The 21,148-nt window shown below is 39.4% G+C and overlaps 1 protein-coding gene across 1 annotated transcript in view; it reads right to left on the bottom strand.

The window, feature by feature from the left end:
- LOC306766691 (serine/threonine-protein kinase BRSK2-like) overlaps positions 1–21,148 on the bottom strand; it is a gene marked incomplete at both ends in the record, with an annotated part of 172,027 nt that overhangs the window by 67,224 nt on the left and 83,655 nt on the right. Inside the window, one exon of the mRNA XM_079254508.1 lies at positions 7,823–7,917. Within this exon, the coding sequence (XP_079110634.1) occupies positions 7,823–7,917 (95 nt within the window). The remainder of the gene's footprint in view (positions 1–7,822; positions 7,918–21,148) is intronic.

Genomic DNA, 21,148 nt, shown 5'->3' with positions numbered 1-21,148 from the left:
TCCTACTTAATTATCAGTCCTACAAGATGTTAAAAAGATTATCACAATATTCAGAGAAGAAACAAATACGACTCACTGGATTGGCAGATAATTTGGAGAAATTTTTTTTTTAAATTAAAAGGATATAAATATACATAAATAGAGCAGAAATAGAGCATAATGTACAAATAAAGCAGAATGTACAAAACATTTGTAGCCCCCCCGACAGAATAACTACTTAAAGTGAGCAGAATCGACTGAAGTATGTCCTTCACTCACAAAAAGAAATAAAATAAAGATTAAATAAAATGAAACAAATAAAGCTTTCTCATCTGACAACACAGCGGCTGTCGCCTTTGAGGAGGAGAAACAACTGCCATCGATTTAGACGTCTGTCTGTCTCCTGTCACGCTTGGTGGGGGGTGAGGAGGGGGGGTCCTGCTATATCTTCTGCTCTGCTCTCCTCCATTTCATTACTTTTTTTGCACTCATCTCTGTTTTATCTTGATAAGACACATGAAAGGTAAAAATCAGTCAAACAACACTGTGTTTGATGAGATTTGCCATCACATTGAGCAGCACCATGACGCAGTTTAAAGCAGCACGGATTTACACCTCCCTGGGATGTAGACAAAACTGTGTAAAACCTAAAATCTTCAGTTAGTGAAACATATACAGAGACATAATTGGGACTAAAAGTTTCTTCTTAAGCCCTGCAGGTAGAATCAATTCCCTAGTTTCATTTCCACCAAGGACTCAGTAAAGACAGCTGAAAAAAGAAAGAGGAGGGAATAAACATTGATTTCAGAGGGGTGATTGGAAACCAAATTAGGATGTAGGATGCTGAGTGGCCTTCATATTGACTGATAACACACAGAGAGCCTTGTAAGACTTTGCAGGTTCAGGGAAATCAATGTTATTATTTAGGTTCCTTCATGACACTTTCAGGGAAGATGAAGAAAAATCAGTGACAATGTGAAGACAAAGAGATTTTTTAATTAGTTTTGCAGAAAACTTCTTCCTTTTCTCAGTAATATTAGATTTGTTTTGTGCTATAATTCAAACTCAAAGCAAAAAAATTAAAAAAACAGCCACTGCTACTTAATTTTTCTTCCTAGAATAAAAAAGGAAGCATTTGAATGCAACCAAACTGCACATCAATAAGCAGAAAAGAGTGAAATAAGAAGAAAACACACAGCTGAGAGACAGACTTGATGTCTTTCTGTGCAGTCAACCTGTTAAGATCCAACTGTGTGTTAAGCCCTAACTTCTGCCTCAGCACCAAAGCTGATGGATCAACGCACAGGGGCACAACATATGAAACCCATTTATTTCAAAGGGTGTCTGTGCACATTGCGAGGCGCAGACGTGCGCACAAACACAAACTCCTACACAATGTAAAGTTAAAGAGGATGTGTGCATGCTGGAGACATTTATATATCCAACCCACTGGCAGCAACACAGAGACAGGAGAGAGTGGTCAATCTATAATCATTTGGAGGGAAGACAAGAGATGGCAGGGAAAGAAAGCTGCGGTGCTGTCACTGAGGTGTCGGGATAACATGATTAGAACTTGTGTGATTCATCTCAGGCCATGGTATTCCACTTCTCACTCAGCTACTACAATTTCTCTTAGATGGTAGGTTTTTTTGGTCCATATTTTATAATTAAATCTGATTTTTTTTCCTTCACGTTATGTAATTAGACCACAGATAAAGAGAAATAAACTAATCATACGTGTTGTGTTGGTAAATCATAATTAGTGGACAGGAAACCATACATTCAAACAGCACTTCTTAATTAACTCTTGATATTGATTCTTATCCTCATTTTCTCATGCAACCTCAGTGGCTCCTTGTTGTTTTCAGCTTACATTCCTTAATTATTTGCTTCAGGAGACTATTATACTGCAATGTCTGCAACTCTGAACTCCCCTTTCACTCCCTTTAACACGTAAAATGTCCCATTTCAAATGTTACAAGTAACCTCAACATGCTAAAGAAAAAAAAAAAACCATCAAAATCAGTGGCAAGAGATATCTTCTTCTCAAGGCATCCATCCCAAAACTTCCAATTTCATGTTCACCAGCCTTTCCAACCCTTTCCCCACACTCTTGCCTTCCTTCATCCTTCACTTCTCTTCCTTTCTCTCTCTGGGCTTGGGGACAGTAGAGTGACTTTGATGTTGTGCCGCTTCAGGAGGAGAGAAAGTCACTCTGGCTAATTAGTTGTCCTTATCCCAACAGCAGCAGCCGCCACCAGCTCGCTGATTCAGAGGGAGAAACAGAACAGGCAACAGCAGCAACTACCAGCTGCTGCATGCTAAAGATACCACTCTCCCCGAGCTAGCTTTTAGTCCTAGCGGCTTGTAACCACTTAACTTCTCCCTAAACTGAGTTGATGATGAATGAAGTGATGCATTTCTGTATAGAATACAGTGGTATATAAAATATGGTGCAAACAATCCTTTGCAAACAGGAAATACTTGTAAAAATGTGCATGTTTTGCTTGTTTTCCTACTCAATTCTCAATATGATTGATTTTTGTCATATGTACTGTGCTCCAGAGGCCATACAGTTTAACTCCGAGATGCCCATGCACTCTTATGTACTCCAGTAGATTCTATCTTACATGAGAGTTTTACTGCTATGTCACATCAAAAATATAGAAAGTGATCAGTCAGTGACCAGAAATGTGCTTTCTTTACCTGAAATGTTTTGCATCTGGCTAATCTCCCACAAAATCACTGATTTTGCACAAGAAAAATCTACAGGACAGGATGGTTGTGTAGTTTGCACATGATCCAACATCCACAGCAGAATATTAAATGCACCAGCACTGTTAATAGCATAAACATGCTAAATAAAAAAAAATAAATCTGTAAGAAAACACAAAGAAAAGATTTATTTCTAGATTGCATCATGTGTTCTACCAACAAGTGTGGCTTTATCACTTTTTGGCCCTGAATTGGATTACCCTCTTTGGGATGAACCTTGGCTTTAACACCCTGCGACCCTGTACAGGAATGAGATGGAATGGATGGATGGATGGATGGATGGATGATTGCTTTGCATCTCAATTCTTTCAAGTTTTTATTATATTTCTTAGTGTTTAAATAAACACAATTTAAAACGTGGTACTTCCACATGGTCACCATCTCCGGTCTTTGAGATCTACCATTCTGCATGTTTTAGTGTTTTCCTGCTGCAACAAACCTGACTCAAATCAATGCTTCGTTAACAGTCTGGTGCAGAAGTTGACAAGTTTCTGGAGAATCTTTTCATTTAAAACAGGTGTGTTGTAGCAGGAAAACACTTAAACCTGCAGCATGGAAGATGCAGGATGGTCTAGAGGATTGGAACTGGTAAACACTGGTTTATAGTCACAAAAGACAAGATCACACAAAGCTATAAGCCATGTGATGAGATTTAGTACTGATGACATTGTGAGGATTGAAAAACAACAATCTGCGAAATCACCTGTTTATTCATTACTGAATAATTATCACATTAGCACTCAGCTTGACTCAACTTCAGAGATTCAGTGTTAATAAAAGCCTGAGAAGTTTTTTTTTTACCAAGAGGACACAGAAATTGGTAATTATACAAACGTTTAGGTAAATTAGTGCACAAGACAAGTACTTGTAGATGTACCCAAACAGAAAAAAAAAAACTTTCTCCCAGAAGCTCGAAAGAAACAACACTTTCCTAACAGACTCCATCTTATTGGATAGCTCATATGCAAACACTGAGAAAACACAAACAAGACCTCTTTCCACTCATAGTAAGGATGACAAAGAGCTACAATTTATTTCTAACCACAATTAGTCATTATCTGCACTGAACCAGTAACATTGGTCTGTAAACCAGTACATCCAAAAGAGCAGGACTTTCTGCTGCCTTTCATGTTTATGTGGAGTGAACTGCAAACTATTTAATTAGTTTGTATAAAAAGGTCAAATTTAAATTTATTTTTAAATTTCTTTGAATGAGACTGAGAATGTTTCATCCTGGTGTAGTTTTAAGAACTTATTTATGAATACAGTTTGTTATGAGTGCAGCTAATTGTCTATGTTCCTAAACTGTGAACAATAGACTTTGAAATGGGGAGAAAATGGAATGGTAAGCCATTTTCCTGGAAAAGTGTTGCAATTGGCTGAGAAAAGCGTAATCAGTTATTATCATTTAACAGTTTAAACAAGATTCACTTCAACGAGTTAACTAGTATTGTTTAGCTTTTTTTTTTTTTTTTAAATCCACTGCATTTCTATTAGTATGGACATATTTGAAATGATCATTCAGTTTGAACGTGTTTAATAAAAACATGTGCTCAAATGTGTGGCAACAAACTTGACTGCCCCATATGCGTGGATGTCACATTAGTAGATCAATGAGAAGCTCGCTCACTTCCAACAGGAAACGTGAGTAAAATGTGGTGTCCCTACACAGGCGCCTGTGTTATCTTGTCTCAGCGGGGTCTCTCACAGCAAGCGCATCTCTTTCCCCTGAGCCTTGCTCTTGTCACCCCACCTCTCTCATCCTCACAGGCCCATGGCTCAGTGTCACAGCAGAGAGAGAGAGAGAGAGAGAGAGAGACAGAGAGACAGAGAGAAAGATATGGGGCACTGTGTGTTTCAGAAATATTGACCATTCCCTTGAGAAACACACAAACTGCATCGCTTAGGATCGGGTTGCCATGCTCCATTTTGTTTGTCCTCAGTGCCAAAGACTGCTGACATGCTGTCACATGTATTTTTCATCTGTCACTCTCACTCTCATCATTTGAAACGTGACAAGCGACCAATTCCACTCATGGAGACACTTAGCGTTGTTCCAGTGACTCTACTGTTCAGTTTAATGCTTAGAAGTGAAAAGATGGGGCTCTATTTACTCTCTGAAGTTTCTGAAGGCTCATCTCCTCATTACAAACTTGCACAGATGAATGCATTAGCTGAGATGATTCGGTGTCTCTCTGGTGTTGCAGAATATAGTCTGTAGAAGCACATACTATAGAGTTCAACATCACTTACACAAAGTTAAACATAGTGAGTGCAGAAAACCTCTCTCTGTCAAATTCTCAGACAATTAATTCGACCCGTCTCCCCATCTCAACAGACCTCCGACTCTGAAGACCAATCAGGAGAAGGACAGACGGACAGAGAGGACATGGGTCGTGGAGGAGGTGTCTGTGCACATACTGTAGGTAGGAATGAGTGGATATCTCTATGACAGATGTATTGTGCAAATGCACTTGAGTGTGTATGTTCATGTGTATGAGCTGCCTTTTTTAATCCATATGTGTGTGCATGCACACACTATATATGTGTCATCAGCAGTGTTGTGCACACCCGCACCTGTCCAGGGGAGTCAGATTCTTTCCTAATGGCACCTTGGGGACCAAAGACATTATCATATTAAAAGGTGACATTTCACAGCCGGAGCCTTGCAGGAGAGTGCAGCCGATCACTCTGACAGTTTGACGGGCAGACAGGCAAGCAGGAGAGCAGAGACGCTGGAGACTACGGAGAGCAGTGCAGTCTGAATATGAGAAAGTGGCTGCTGGATATGAGCGCAAAAACACCTGTCCAGTCTCAACAGGCATATCAGAACTGGGGAGTGGATTTGTCATATCACTGTTACTGTGGCCATAATCTATAGTGAACATCATAGAAAGCCTCATTAGTGATTTACGTAATCGTGTGTTAATAATAAAATAAACATAAAAACTAATATTCTACACAATGCAGATGTTCTTTTAATTCTGAGTGAAGCTTAAAACTTGGGCTAGTAAAAAGAAATTCATACAAACCCTCCACACAAGCATACAGAAGTTAAATAAAAATCTGCATGTTTGCATTGTAATGAGTTCATTTCTAATCACTACAAACTGAACACACACACACACACACACACATAGATTTTATCATCTGCCTGCAAAATGAAAGTACCTGACTGTCAATTTGGAAATAGGAACTTGACATCTGCATGCAGTTTTATGAAGTCATTTTGATTGATTATGATTTTTGACAGACTCATGTTATATTAATATCAAGCAAATTTAGTTGCTCCCATATAATTCAATCCCTGGCGGCGTACAGCTGTATGCTACACACATACATAGGCACACCTCTCAGGGACCAGCAGTGGAGAGTAGAGTGACAATAGCTGAGTTCAGTAATTGGCCCTGAACTGCAGCTTCAGCAAAAGCCTCGGTCCTGTCTGAAACCTGTCAGTATTTGGCATCTGTTACTCTCATTTTCCTCTGCAGGGCAGCAAGCTGTTACCTACTGCACCTTACTGCTGTCACATGTTACAGCTGTTCCACCAACCATTTCCACTCCGACTAATAATACTTATGTCAGAGCCGAGGCAACAGAAATGACCAGTCTTTCCTCCATAAAAACATTAAAGTGCACGCTGAGTGGAGTCAGAGAAAGAGTTATTTCCAGAGCACAGCAGCAAAGTCAGGGAAAAAGACCCCGGGAAACACTGACCCAGCAAGAGGCTGATTAATGCAGACTGTTTATCAAACAGCAATATCCCAGCACAGAGCTTTTCATCTGTAGACTAATGATGCTGCTGGATCGAGTGATGCAAAGGAGAGGGAATTTCCTATTTCAGCTAAGCTGTAATGTGAAAAAGCCATTTTCTTTCTGATTTTCAGCTCATAAGCCAACAATTACAGTGAGCACACGTCGCAGCATGTGTCCTGTGAAAGAGCATTTCAGGTGGTATCTTTGTATGTTTTTTTTTATCTAACTATCATTTATCTAACTATCATTTTATTTAACTATCATGTCAGTACAAAAGGAAGATTTCCTGGATGACTATTTTGAGACAACTGGAATCCTGGGATGTTCAACGAAGATTCAATAATGGATCCATTAAAGAAAATCCATTTGTGGTTTTAAAGGGCATAGCAATTTATACGTAAAATAAGCAAAATTATTGTTTTACTTAAGGATTTCTCTTGGACTGACTCCTGATTGTGAAGTTAAACAGCTGACATACTTCAAGTGGAGAGGATGAAAATCAGCTGCTTTCAGGCCAGCTTTCAGCAACAGAAGCAGCTACTTTAAGGTGTTGTCAAACAATAAATCACTCAAATTCAGCTATTTTAGTAAAAGCTGTTGCTAAATTGAATCTAAAGTTAGATTACACATATGCTATGTTTAAGTGGAAGCTTTCAATGAAACGAGATTATTCCTCCATCACAGATGACTGCTGATATCAGACGGCTCTTAACAGGAAGCTTTCTGGTGTAAAATGAAAACAAAGTTGTGCCAATAGCAGAGAAAGCAACCAGTTTGTTGTTCAATGAGTTTTTGGTGACGGAAATACAGCTTTTGTGAAAAAGAAAAACTTTAGGACCAGGAGTGACTTTCACAGGAGAGCAATAAAACAAGTCAAGCCTCACTGCCATCATCAGGCTGCGTTCAACTTCACCCCCTTGTCCTATCATTTCATTTATTTAATTTCCTTTTTTGGGGATATGTGTTATGATGTTGAAGGTGGGGTTGTTTGAATGCTACCTTTTTTCTGTTTATCGTAAAAAATAAATAAATAAATAAATAACTGTTCGAACAACCCTTTAAAATGAAAAGTAATACGATAAAAAAAACATTGATTAAAAAAAATTTGAATTTGTTGATAACATAAAAAATTCATAAAAGGCTTCCTGAAAGTGAAAGTGTTCATATATGCCTGCCGTCTTTCCTTTGGGACGTTTGTCCTCAGTGAAAGACACAGAGCTTGGTCAGTGGCTTTTGCGCTAAGACGTGATGCAACATTAAGATTTAAAAGTACGTTTAGCAGGCAACACAAGAGACAGAAATGCTGACATACCTTCATTAGTACTGACTCACTGAGCTTCTCGCGGTTGACAATCTTTATGGCGACTTTCTGGCATGTTACACAGTGGACTCCAAGCTTGACCAACCCTGAAAAAAAGAAAGAAGACAGAAAGCCTTAATCAGAATAATTAGCAGAAATGCTCTGTAGATATGTCTGCACCCAGATAAATGCTAATATGATGTTACTTAGGGGGCACAAAATACAAACAATGCTCCATTACGTACCTTACACTATAATTTCTTATGATAAAATCATCTAAGACCTAAACAGAAAGTGTTAAATAGCAATGTGAGGAAAATCTCTGTAAAATAACCCTAATTACTAACGTGTATTGACCAGAGATCTGTAAAACAGCTTGTGAACCTAGTTTTAAAAGCCCATAATGACTTCTAAAGTGGGCTCAGTTTTCTAAATAAAATACCCTTCTGGGGTTTGCTTGAGTCATAAAGGCAGCAAGTGAGTGGATCATACGTTATTGATTGACATAATGTGCTAAATACTGCCATTGTTTGCTGAAGTGTGAAACAGAACAGCATTAAAAACCCAACAATAAGACAGTGAATGCAGCTCATTATTGACTGCGATCTAAAAATTACAAGACTCTCGCATCATACTGCTGCATGCAGCACTGGGGAAGGTAATTGGTTGGCTTTTTTTTTTTGTTCCTCCAACAAGCTGGAGTAAAGCATAACCATTTACTTTACAAGCGCAACACACTCACACATAGAGATTTGAGTGTTTGATTTACCCTGCCAGTCAAATCTATTGGGATTCCCACACAACAAAATATTCTGTCAAAACTCAAACAAATACTGTAATTTACTACGCAACCACAAAGGCGTCTTCGCTGCTTTGCTTCCCTTAATATCCCTGGGTATCCTTAGTTAAACGATCAGTCACAAACAATGCAGAAAACAGGCAGGGTTGTCGCAATGAAGGCAACTTCAGAGAAACAAAGTGGTGTGTGCATTCGATACAGGAGGAGCCGTGTCAACGGCACCAAATCGCTTTTTCTGCCAGGAATCACAGAGCTGCATGCAAAATAAGAAAGATGCTCACATCAGATACGTTTCTAACGGAAACAAGCACACAGCACTAACCCAGCACTGGTTCATGCTGTGACTGATTTATCCAATGGCCTTGTGGTCCTACAAGGATTTAGAGACAATCTGATATCATTTTTACATAGTTTGTGGTCTTTCATTGATGAAGTTTATACTTTTCAGGAACGTTGAACGGGAAGAAAATAGATCCCACTCTGATGCTGGCAGAGATGAAGATGGAGTAATGGATGATGGTGGGGAGGGAATGTCCTGCAAGGAGAAGTCTGGCAGACGTAACCCAGACTCAGACTGGTTTCCAGCTCCATCGCAGCTTTATCTTTATATAAATGACGTTTGAGGAGGCGATGACACACGTGCAGGAGAATGAAGTCCTCTGATGCCTCACGGACACCAAGCAGGTGAGAGATGAGGGGAAAGTGGAAGCAGCAGAGGGATGGAGAGAAGGACAGAGTGAGAAGAGGGAAGGAAAGAGCAACGGAAGGAAATACTAGAGAGATTGAAAATGAGGGATCGCACATTATTCAAATGATGGGCCACAGATAATTAAGCAATAATGGAGAGCGTTGCGTGGGAACAAGGCTCTAGTTTGGGATGTTGAAGGGCCACGGGGGCCGAGAGTGGAAGAAGGAAGGCATGACAGAGCGAATGACAGAGAGATGGGAGGGAAATGCAAGAAAGAGGAAGAATAAAAATGCAGAAAGAAAAGATTTGGAAAAGAAGATGAGATAGCTGAGTGGACGTAAGGAACAACAGACAAACCCATTAGCCTTGTGATGGAAATTATATGTTAATGGATACTATGAAGAAGCTCAGAAGTCATAATAAACACATTAAAGGTGGAAAAATCTGCCAGCAAACACATGAAAACTGAACTTAATTATTTGCCTCACTATCTGTCTTCCTCCAATGTCTCAATGTGTTTTAATGAGCAGAGAGAACATTAGCAAAAGCAAAACGTTCACAGGAAACACATTATGATTTTATACCCACACTGTGTACGACAGAGAAGTTCAACGTACGGTAAACATGCACTGAAACTCTAAGGCTGATTATGGCTGAAACGGAAACATTATAACTTCAAACCACAAAAGAATAAACTAAGACAGCAATTTAATATGACGTCTCATTTTAAAATGAAAGATGTAAAAAAAAAAAAAAAAGTGAAAGAAAGAGATGAAACAGCGCCTCTTCTTGGCTCCATTTCTTTGGACACAAAGCAGCACCTACTGAACTAGTGGTGTAGTGGTCCCTCAAGAAGTGGGTATACTCTCAATTTTTCGCCCTTTCTTCGAAAAAAACAGTAGAAAAGTAGCCCAGAAAAACATTCTTTCTGAAAAAGTGACACGCAAGATTATTTCATACAGTTTACCCTAAAAATCCATCATAGTCACATAATTTCTGCTCTTCGGTCTCAGGAAGAGCTGTGAAATGACTAAACTAATACTGGCACTCAGACTAGTGAGAGACAGGCTCATAGACATATATACATATATGTCTATTTTCAGGCTAAAGGTAATCCAGCTGATGGCTTACTGCACCAGCGTAGGTAATCTTAGATGAGCTGCTGGTTGACGGGAGAATAGGGGGTTTAGAAGTGGGTATACTCAATGCTGACTAAAAAGAAGTGGTTGTACTCCGTATACCCGCGTATACCCTGGACTACACCACTGTACATAACCATAAAAAGCATAAACAGTTATTAATGTCTGATAACGGATAATGGTAGCGTAGTGGTTAGCACTGCCTCACAGCAGGAAAGTCGCTTTAAAAAAAACAACAAAAAAAACACTTTCAAACGAACCCTTGTTTTGTCTTTTTCTAGCATGAAAAACTCTGACATGCTGACTGAAGCCTGAAAAGCAGAGTCTGACACGGCACTTGTTTTTCTATGGTTGTTATTTTTTCTGTTGTAAATTTTCTGTTTTAAACAGTCTGACCATGGGGTGAATTAGCCGGGACGTCCAGTCCTGGGAAGATTGGAAACTGCCTTGAAGGTTTTTCACTTGATATCGTTTTCACTGCAGAATGATGAATTTTATATTCACTGGAAAATATCCTCAGAACATTTCCCAGACTGAGGTGCATCAGCTGTTGCTTCCATAAAAATCCCTGCTGATGTCTTCCCTCCTTGGCTTAGAGGTAATACACACCTGAGTGATCCAGATCAGCTACTTGCTCATCAGGTATTTATAAAGCATTCACACTGATACGTTTCATTAACAGCTTAAACTCCAATGGAATTAGATTTTATTTCACTGCTCCTAAATTTTCTGAAACTTAGTTTTAGTTCAATGACATGCTGAAATGGTGTTTCTCATGCATCGTTTTCATTTAAATGACTCAAATACTTTACTTTGATTTTCATACAACAAACCCAAAGCACAGTTGATGGGATCATTTTAATTCAGCCACTGTTTAATAAAATTAAAATGAAATTGCATTAAACAGCTTTGTCACAGGGGCATCTTTCAGCATTCACATCGCAGCATTTAAATCATTTTCAAACCAGTCAAGTTCACTTTTCTTAAGTAGTTTTTTAAATGTAATTGACCTTTGTCTCTCCAGGACCCACAGAACTCCCTTCTTCCTTCTGACGTCCAGTAAAGGAGGATAATTGCTTTGCTCTCAATGCTCCTTCAACCTGTCTGTAATAATATTCCAGCTCTGGGTGAAGACATTAAACGGAAGCTGGACTGGGTGACTAGGAAAAGGGATGTTTGGGAAAGTCCAAGAAAAACACCGGGCTTTAATCTGGATCTTGCAGAGTTTAGAAGGTGAAACATCTTTGAACATATTGCCTGAAATGTAAGGCTTTAACTGATGTCACAGAGGATCAGAGCATCATGGGGTGCAGTTGTCAGCGTGTGTTATTGTGCAGGAGCAGCGAGTGTGAAGCTGATCTGCACAATTTTTTATTTTTCCCTTCACTTTGTTGGGATTAAAGAGACAGAAATGATTATCCACGAGCAATTATGTTCAATTTGTCTGAATATATTCAAATTACAGTTTAATTTTAGAGTATATGGACTCTATACTCTTTAGAGTATATGGACTTAAAGTTGAGACCCTCAGTTTTAATTTGGTGATTTATTTATCCAAACTGAAAGTAAGGTAAAAGGAGTTAAGGCCAATCTCCACCAGGTGCGTGTACGCCGCTGCCTCTGTAGTTGTTAGCCCTTGGTTTTACCGGGCGCAAAAGTGCCGCCAAGTGATCTGCAGTGTGTTTTTAAAGCATCCTAGAAGCGCTGTCACTCTCCACTTTGCTAAAATACACAACTGTTCAATTTTTTTCGCACTGAAACCAAGTAAATCCAGCAGAGTTGATCGTTTAGGCAGGAAGCCATGTCAAGTCCATGAAAAGCGAAGTGGATCCGGTCGATTTTACAAATAAAAGACTACTTATCACAAACTGGACAGCAGTTTACCCTGAAACATCAACATTTAATCACTACCGCCGGCACCTGAACCATGAGGTGAGGGAGGGTCGTGCTTGATGCTTGTCACCATGGGTGACGAGACGTCTTCATGGAGGTGCAGAGCTGCGCCGTTTTGTACGACACCACACATCCCTACTTTAACAGAGTGTACCGAAAATCAGACATTCTACTCTGAAACGCTTCTGGTGGACTGCAAGGTGGAAAGCACGGTGGAAAGCTTGGTGCAGCTGCTCCGCAGCACTTTCACAACACATGTGGATTGCTGCAAAGGCAAAAGTCTTTTTACTTGTAAAATCAAGCTGATCCTTTGCTTTCCGTGGACTGAACTCCTGCCTAAACGATCCGCTCTGCTTAAACTGACGTGCTTTCAAAGCAAAATAGAACAGATAAGTATTTTAGCGAAGCAGAGAGCGATGACGCTTCTGGACGCTTCAGAAATGCACAGCAGCATAGCTGGTGGAGCCATTCCCACTGACCAGAGTTGCTGCAATCAGCTGTGAAGACACGGTGAAGACACGGTAAAGACACGGTGAAGACACGGTGAAGACACGATGAAGACACGGTAAAGACACGGTGAAGACACGGTAAAGACACGGTAAAGACACGGTAAAGACACGGTAAAGACACGGTAAAGACACGATGAAGACACGGTAAAGACACGGTGAAGACACGGTGAAGACACGGTAAAGACACGATGAAGACACGGTAAAGACACGGTGAAGACACGGTGAAGACACGGTGAAGACACGGTGAAGACACGGTAAAGACACGGTGAAGACACGGTAAAGACACGGTAAAGACACGATGAAGACACGGTAAAGACACGGTGAAGACACGGTGAAGACACGGTGAAGACACGGTAAAGACACGATGAAGACACGGTAAAGACACGGTGAAGACACGGTGAAGACACGGTGAAGACACGGTGAAGACACGATGAAGACACGGTAAAGACACGGTGAAGACACGGTGAAGACACGGTGAAGACACGGTAAAGACACGGTAAAGACACGGTGAAGACACGGTGAAGACACGGTGAAGACACGGTGAAGACACGGTAAAGACACGATGAAGACACGGTAAAGACACGGTGAAGACACGGTGAAGACACGGTGAAGACACGGTGAAGACACGGTAAAGACACGGTGAAGACACGGTGAAGACACGGTGAAGACACGGTAAAGACACGGTGAAGACACGGTAAAGACACGGTGAAGACACGGTGCAGACACCCTGTGGTGCTTTCAGATTCAGTGGAACTACAACTCATCCACAGTTCTCTCAAGGATCAAATGTCACTGGTTAAATTAACTCATCTTTAGAAAATAAAATGTATCATTTAGTTTTTGTTTTCAAGCAAAAAATACCTCAAGTTGAAAACCCAGGGTATTCCTTCTTTGTGATGATTTACCAAACCTCCCTGAAGAGTTCTAATTTTAGTGTTTGTGGCAGATAATTCTGCATTTTGCCTTTAGTGGGTTAAATAACACTCAGTTGAGTTGAGACCTGGTAATTTACTGTTAAAAAAGCTCAATTTTCTGCAGTTGTAGCACTATTCAAGTTACTATAATGCCTTTGCTACAAACATCTGGCTCCATCTGGCAGAAATTTTATTCCCATACGTCTCAAAATTCATCCAACTGAATCTGTTTAGTGTCAGAGCAGAAATAAATAGTCACTCAGTGCTTTTATATTCAGTGTTACGAATAGATTAGTTCTATATTTGCTCTCTTCATAGCTGACCTGGACAATATGTCCACCTCCTGACAGTCTTATTTGCTTGGTTGGATGTTGTAAAGCAGCTTTTTTTTTTTCCAAGAAATGATACCAAGGATTATTTCATCAGTGTTTTTATTAAAGGAATACCTGGCTTTTTTATGGTCCTGAGCTTTGTCCTTTACACTGTACAAACCTATTTTGCCAGCTGTTTTAAAAGAATATTTCTACTAAGTTGTCAATAAGAACAGACAAAAACTCAAAAATAATAAAATTGCACAATTTGTGAAGGACATGTGCAGTGTAATTGAGGATCCAGCTTTACAAACATGTGATTTATCTTTTTGATAAAGTTACCTGTAGCTGTAATTAAAAAATGCAAATAAAGCCATGTGGGAATAAAAAAAAAAAAAAGACATCTCAACAGAAGGTTATGACAAAAAACTGGCACAAAAAATATCCTGATGTACAAAATTAAATAAAGATATTCTCAAATTAAGAAGACTTGAAATTAAAGCAGTGAATAAAATGAACTAACCAAAGGAAAGACTCCCTATTTTATAGAGTCGATTGCTCAATCAATGGGAGACAGATTGTGTCTTTGAGGAGGCGTCGATAAATGAGCTAAATAAAACTTCAATCAGAGGAATGGAATAACTGAATTAAACAGAAATGGAATGATCAGCTGTGATAAAATGGTAATTGAAAATGAATTATAATGTCTATTTTGTTAAGTCTGTTGAAGAACCGGCAGAAAATTTCAAACTCATGGAGCTGGAAAAAATGTAAGATATAGTGAATCTATTAGAAGATAAAGAAAAAACAATAAATAATTTTTTTTTTTTAAATTTACATACAATGCACATTCTAATAGTGAATTTCATGCATTTTTGTATGAAATGATATTTAAAATATTTGAGTCTAAACATTTAAGATTCTCACATCACATGAAATTATCAGACAATTATTACAGCCATCTTGAAAGTATTAAAAAGTGACAGAGAAACTTTTCTAAGGAGGAGGAGCCCAAGTTCAGTCCAAAAGATCATCCTTCTACTTTTAGATGCATCCTCTGGTTAACACACCTGAAACAAATGAATATCTTGTTACCAGGCCTCTGCAGAGCTGGACGACATGTTTCACTTCATTCTGTTGAATTAAATGTTCTTCTTTTCATTTAAAACAATAAAAGGATAGTAAACATGTCTTTGAACTACATATTAAAACCCACCATTAGATGACCGAGAAAGGTTTATTTCCACAATTTTTTAAATAAAACTCAGGGTGAATAAAAAGTTTGCTTTCCAACGGTAGAGCAGGTTGCTGATAGGTTAGGAATATTTTTCTCTTCATCATATCTCTTCATCAAAGCCGGTTGGAAACAGACAGAAAACGTAAACTAGTAAAGGTAGATGATATACATGTTGGGGAACTTTCTCTCCCACAGAAAGTTATGAATCTGAGGACTTTTTTGTCATCAGGAATAAAAAATGATCAACTTTTAAATGTCAGTTCTCACATGAAAAGAGTGAATATTGAGATAAATTAATTCATAAAGCACACAATCTTTCCTCCCTTGTTTACAGATTTGTTTATAGTTGTTCTCTTTACATTACGGTGTTTAGTTTTGTCACTGATTCATAATTAATTTTCAGTTTGTCAGTTTGAATGTGTTTGTCTAAACCAGACCCAGGGAAAAGACCTGCAAATTAGCCACTTTTACAGGTCCTACAGAAACTGTTGTATTCACTTTGTTTTGTAGCCATTTGCATTGATACTTTGTTCCTATCAAAAAGAATACAAAATTAATGAAATAATGCTCCACCTATCTCCCTAATTAATCAGTTATTTGCTTGTTGCAGCCGGCTGACCAGTTTCTCTTTTGCAAAAATCTTCTTTGACCACATGTTCTGGGATCACAGCAACAGCCTCCAAATGCAAATGTCCCACCTGGACTCAGCCCCAGACCTTTTACCTGCTTAAAAATGAAAGGATAGCCAGCAGATGTCCGTGAAACCTTTGAGCTTTTGAGTCAATTGTCCAATTATATTTGAGCCCCTGCAAGACAGGGTTTTTGCATATTTAAGAACCAATTCCTACAGGCTTTCACCAGTTTGGGCATGAATAGATTTAAAGGGGTGCACAGACTCTGAACTTCAAGCTTATATTCATTACACAGCTTTAAAGTTTGACGTTTGGTACTGTTGAACTTCATACAGCAGCAAGTAAGCGCAAATGGAGCACATGGATGAAACACAACTATGAACAAACATGTACTGCATGTCCATGTGTTGGAGCAAGAAAAGTTCTAGTTGGTTTGTTTAAAGCAGTGGTCCTCACGGTTAATTCAACATGAGCCGGATTCAATATACTAAGACAAGAGGAGAGCTGCCTCTTGTCTTAAAAAGCATTACTATGCTACATATCCTGCTACGTTGCCAAATCAGTAACATTTAGCTTTTTAGGAAGGAATCTCACAGTTTCATAAGTTCTCATCATCCATTTAACTTAAATATGTGGTGGCAAGATGGAAAAAGATTGTGAGAACATTTAAGAACATGTATAAAATATTGTATAAAAAGAGGAGAGGACATCGTATGGACAAAAAGAGGTGGAGAGGCAGAGTGGAGTTTACGACAACACTGAATCAGTAAGCATATTGGTGTCTTCTACTCTTTGCCCTCCTCCCAAATCAATAGCATCAGAAGCTCTCACCCTCCCTACAGTGTCAGAGTAATGGCACCAGCCAGAGACTTATGGGCCGAAGAGGCCACCATTGACTTACCACCAGCCTTCGTCCTGGGTGTACACAGTTTTATCTCCCTGTGATTAATGATCTAATGTGAAGGACACAGAGGGAGAACTTTGGTTCTGAGAGAATCAGAAGCCCGCTGTGTTGGAAGCTGCTGCATTGCTTCAGAGTCGAGCTTTCAAGCATCATTGTGGATAAATAACAAAACTTTAGCATAGCAGAGCTGATTATTTCTACATAGGTTGCATTTCACAAGACCCTGGCTGGAGACACGAGGGTCAGGCAGAAAGAATCACAACTTCAAGTAGAAAAGAGTCAAAGAGAAAAGGAAACGGCGTACAGTTGGAGCAGATGCTGCATCAATCCTCTTTTTGTCAGTAGCAGAGTTGTCTAATGAACAACAAAATGAGCATATCTTATTAATCAAGTCAAAAACAAAAGCAAACACATCCAGTGCTTCTCTTGCTCTGCATCACAGAAGCATGTGCCAACACCGGTTTGATAATGAGCTTTTTTCTCACTTCACAGTCTCTTCATAAGTGATTGCATTTCATGAGAAGCATCACTGCTGAACTTTGTCCTGAAAATACCTCTAATGGGTGATATGCTGCATCCACTGTGACAGCGGGGGGGGGGTTGGAACATTATGAGCAATGAAACTTCCTGCAAAAGATTTCACTGCCAATGACTTTTAGCCTTGAGATTCCATGAATCATTTCAGCCAAACTAATGGCATAGGCGGTGTAGAACTCCGTCTATGTGGGAGTTTTACTTCTGCTAGCAGAAACGTACAAGCCAAACACCAAAACGGGCCATGTTTACTGGTTCAGACCACTCTTACAAAGTAATATTTGGTTCTTTAAGATATTCCAAATAATACATGCACCTGTACCATGTTGTAGAACAAACTTTAGAAAGTATCAATGTATTTAGCAAAGGTTGGATGGATGGGAGGGTGGAGGGATGGATGGATGGATGGATCCAGTTGTCACATTTACTTCTCCTCTCTCCTCAGACACTTTTCAGAAATGTTCCCACCACTTCCAGCATCATTTGCTCCTCTACCTCAGCACAGCCCAGTCACAGCTTCAGAAATTAAGCTTTAACCTACAGACACCAAAAGAAGCTTCTCTATTCAGAGCAACCAGAGAAATACGGTAATATAAGAACATCCCGGTAGGCTTCCCGTCACCATGCAACAAAATAGCTGTTATATGATGGTATTTAAAACAACTTTGCATCAAGAAAAGAAGAGTAAGACTGTAAAGTGAGTTAGATGTGATGTTGTTGAGGCCTTTATTACAATCAGCATGTAGACAGTTTCCTCTGTAGGAGTCACAGTAAACAGCTGGAACTCAAGCGGTGAATAGTTGGGGTGTATTCACTCTGGTTCCACTCTGCTTTTCATCTTCAGTATTTTAGTTTTGCATGTAACAAAAACATTCTTCTATGGAAAACCAAAATGATAAGTTATGTTGTGACACTTCTTCAGGTTTATGTGATCTTTTATTTTTAACTTTAAAAACAAGGAAATCTTCAATACAAACGAAACAATTAACCAAAGTCATTTAGACTAAGTTAAATTGGTTACAGACAGAAGGAAGACAATGAAGTTAAACATCTGAAGTTTTCCTTTATGTGAAAAAGAAGTCTGGATCTCTGGTTCAGTGCCCTCTCAGATCAGGGGAGGGGGGGTGTCGTTGGCGCCCCCATGTCTGGTAACTTGATGAAAGGTGTCATTTTTGATAAGAACCAGCGTTTGGTCAGATGTGACTCTCGGTAGTTTTGCATGTAACAAAAATATTCTTCTATGGAAAAATCAAAATGATAATTTATGTTGAGACACTTCTTCAGGTTTATGTGATCTTTTATTTTTATCTTTAAAAACAAGGAAATCTTCAATAAACATGCAGTTTTTCTTTACATGTATAAAAACTGATTTTGAAATTGACTGTGATACCAGGACAGCTGAAGTGTTGCCGAGGGGACCAAACTGGCCCAGGCCGGCACAGAGTTTGGATTGACCTTTGTTTGTCTACATCTGCCTTCCTTTAAGCTTGAAGCTTGAATAGCAGACGGGAAGCCCATGACTTCCACAAGCTTTTCCTGTTCCAGTTTCCAAAGTAGGCTGGTAGGTGGTTGATTTACCCTCAGGCATCTCCGGAAGGGAAGATGCGAGAGGAGAAGGACCCTGACAGCTAGTCCTACTTCTAATCTCATTAATTAGAAGAGAAAACAAAGAGCTCCTTGAGAGCGTCCTGCTGGAATGTGACTCTAGTGGAGGCTCTTCATGGCAACTTACCTGTAAACCACAAACATCCACAAAAGCCAGACACACTGTTATTGTTTTCAGACTGATTCTTTACAAGACCCACATGGTTGAAGATCCTTATTGAATTAATTTCCAGGTGGAAGCAGAAACAAGAGAAGAGCGAAAGATCAAAAAGAGATGTTCCCACTTGTGTACATCTCTCACTTTCAAACTTGATCTTTCAAAAGCACTAAACCAATGCCTGCAGATGGTAATAGTTTATGCTGGCTTAGCTTTTTCTCCCTGAGGCGCTGGCTCTGAGAAGCTCATTGCCCTAAGGCACAGATCTGTGATCTGCCTTACACTTCTGCTCCCTAACCTTGAATGGTCTACATCGGGGCTTCAGCTCTGCCCTAGGATCAGTGTTTGAAAGGAAGCGCCGTGTGGTACAAGGGCTTATTCCTACAGCTCTCTCCAGCCATATGGAAATCACTGACAGCAGGGCGTGGGAATCCTCTCCACCACAGCATGCAAAAGGATTTGTTGTCATCAGCCACCACTCTGTACAATGGAAAAAAAAAAAAAAAAAAAAAAAAGAAGCTCACAGACAGTTTAAATAAGAAAGAAAGTCCAATGATGAAATGTTTTCTTTTGTCTGTTGACTTGACAAACAATGCCAGAGTCTTTCTTTAATGTCAAACATACATGGGTGGCGTCTAGGACAGAAATGTTTTCCTTGTAGCTACATAGTGTGGATATTAATCATGATGAAGTTCCAGATATATGAAAACATAAGCTTCCATGTTTTCATATCAGAGCAGTTAATATTTGATATTAGTTTTCTACCAAATATTTGTTCTGTTTTCCTATTACTGAATATGTATTTAGAGATCAAAGCAAAGTGAATCTTACATTAATCCCTTAGTGTCTGCTTCATGGCCATTTTTCCTTCATTTTCATCGGTTCTCCATGATTATTTATTGCAAAATCTCTATTCATCGTCTTATCTATCCATAGACAATAATAAAAGGAACAGAGACTACATCAGCCAGCAGAAAAAGTTGAGTCACACTGTTCAGAAGGGAAACTTATGATGAAAGTCAAATAATATTCACTCACCACTCAGTAAACCCAAACTCCCCATTGCTTACTAGCTGCTTCTTTCATCTCTCTTCATTTGCTGAATCTCTGTCTCTTCCATCCTGCTCTCTTTTAGCATTTTCAATCAGCCATGACGCTAGTCTACCCAGCCTGAATTCCCTTGCAACCCTACAAGCCAAAGCAACAACATCATCATCAGCACGACCAGCAGCCCAAACCAAGAACACAGCGTCAAAAGCAGGAAGAGCAGTTTAGCCCTGGAGTGCTGAAGCGAGGAGAGAGGCACTCTGACGCACGCATACAGAAGCTGTTTATCTCGTCTGTGTGAAAAAGACATTTGATCAACAGCTCCTTTCTGCAAAAGATAAAGAGTAATGCTTTGGAAATATAAATAAAACAGAATGCAAAGACTTGCATCTAACTGAAACTTGGATGACCCTATCTGGCAACCCATCCGCATGCACAGTGGTACAGATTAATTTACAAAGGTGATATTGGTGTGCTCCCTGCCTTCCTGTATGTTTTACCCTTAAACAGAAGTCTGGCGGTCCGCACTGCTTTGCACTCTAAGGGTTTGTACACATCATCTGTCCCCCATGTTCATTCAGTTTGGGAAATATTTTATGGATTGCGCTACTTATAACACGAATACAGTCGACAAAACCATTAACAACTTCAAGGCTTGTTTCAGACATTTTCTATATATTAAAAACCTACAGATGCGGTCTCTAACCTGTCACTGTTTTTTGATTTTCTTATCTCTGCTAAAGAGGTTATGTTTCTATCTGCGTCTGCCTGTCTGTTTATTAACAATGTTATGGAAAAACTACAGGACAGATTTCAGTGTTTTTTTTCTGAGATGTGTTTTGGTTTAACTTGGATTCAGATCTGGAAGGAACTGTGGACAAGGGACTTTTAAAAGGATCATTTACAATATGGGCGATGAACTGGAGGTCTGCGCTCTCAGAGTGCTTTTCTAGATTAGTCTGTTTTTAT

This window comes from Telmatherina bonti, assembly GCF_933228915.1.
Source record: "Telmatherina bonti genome assembly, chromosome: 2".
NCBI classification, from domain to species: domain Eukaryota; kingdom Metazoa; phylum Chordata; class Actinopteri; order Atheriniformes; family Telmatherinidae; genus Telmatherina; species Telmatherina bonti.
The sequence above is the reverse complement of the archived record's forward strand: the minus strand, read 5'-3'. Positions and strand labels throughout refer to the sequence as shown.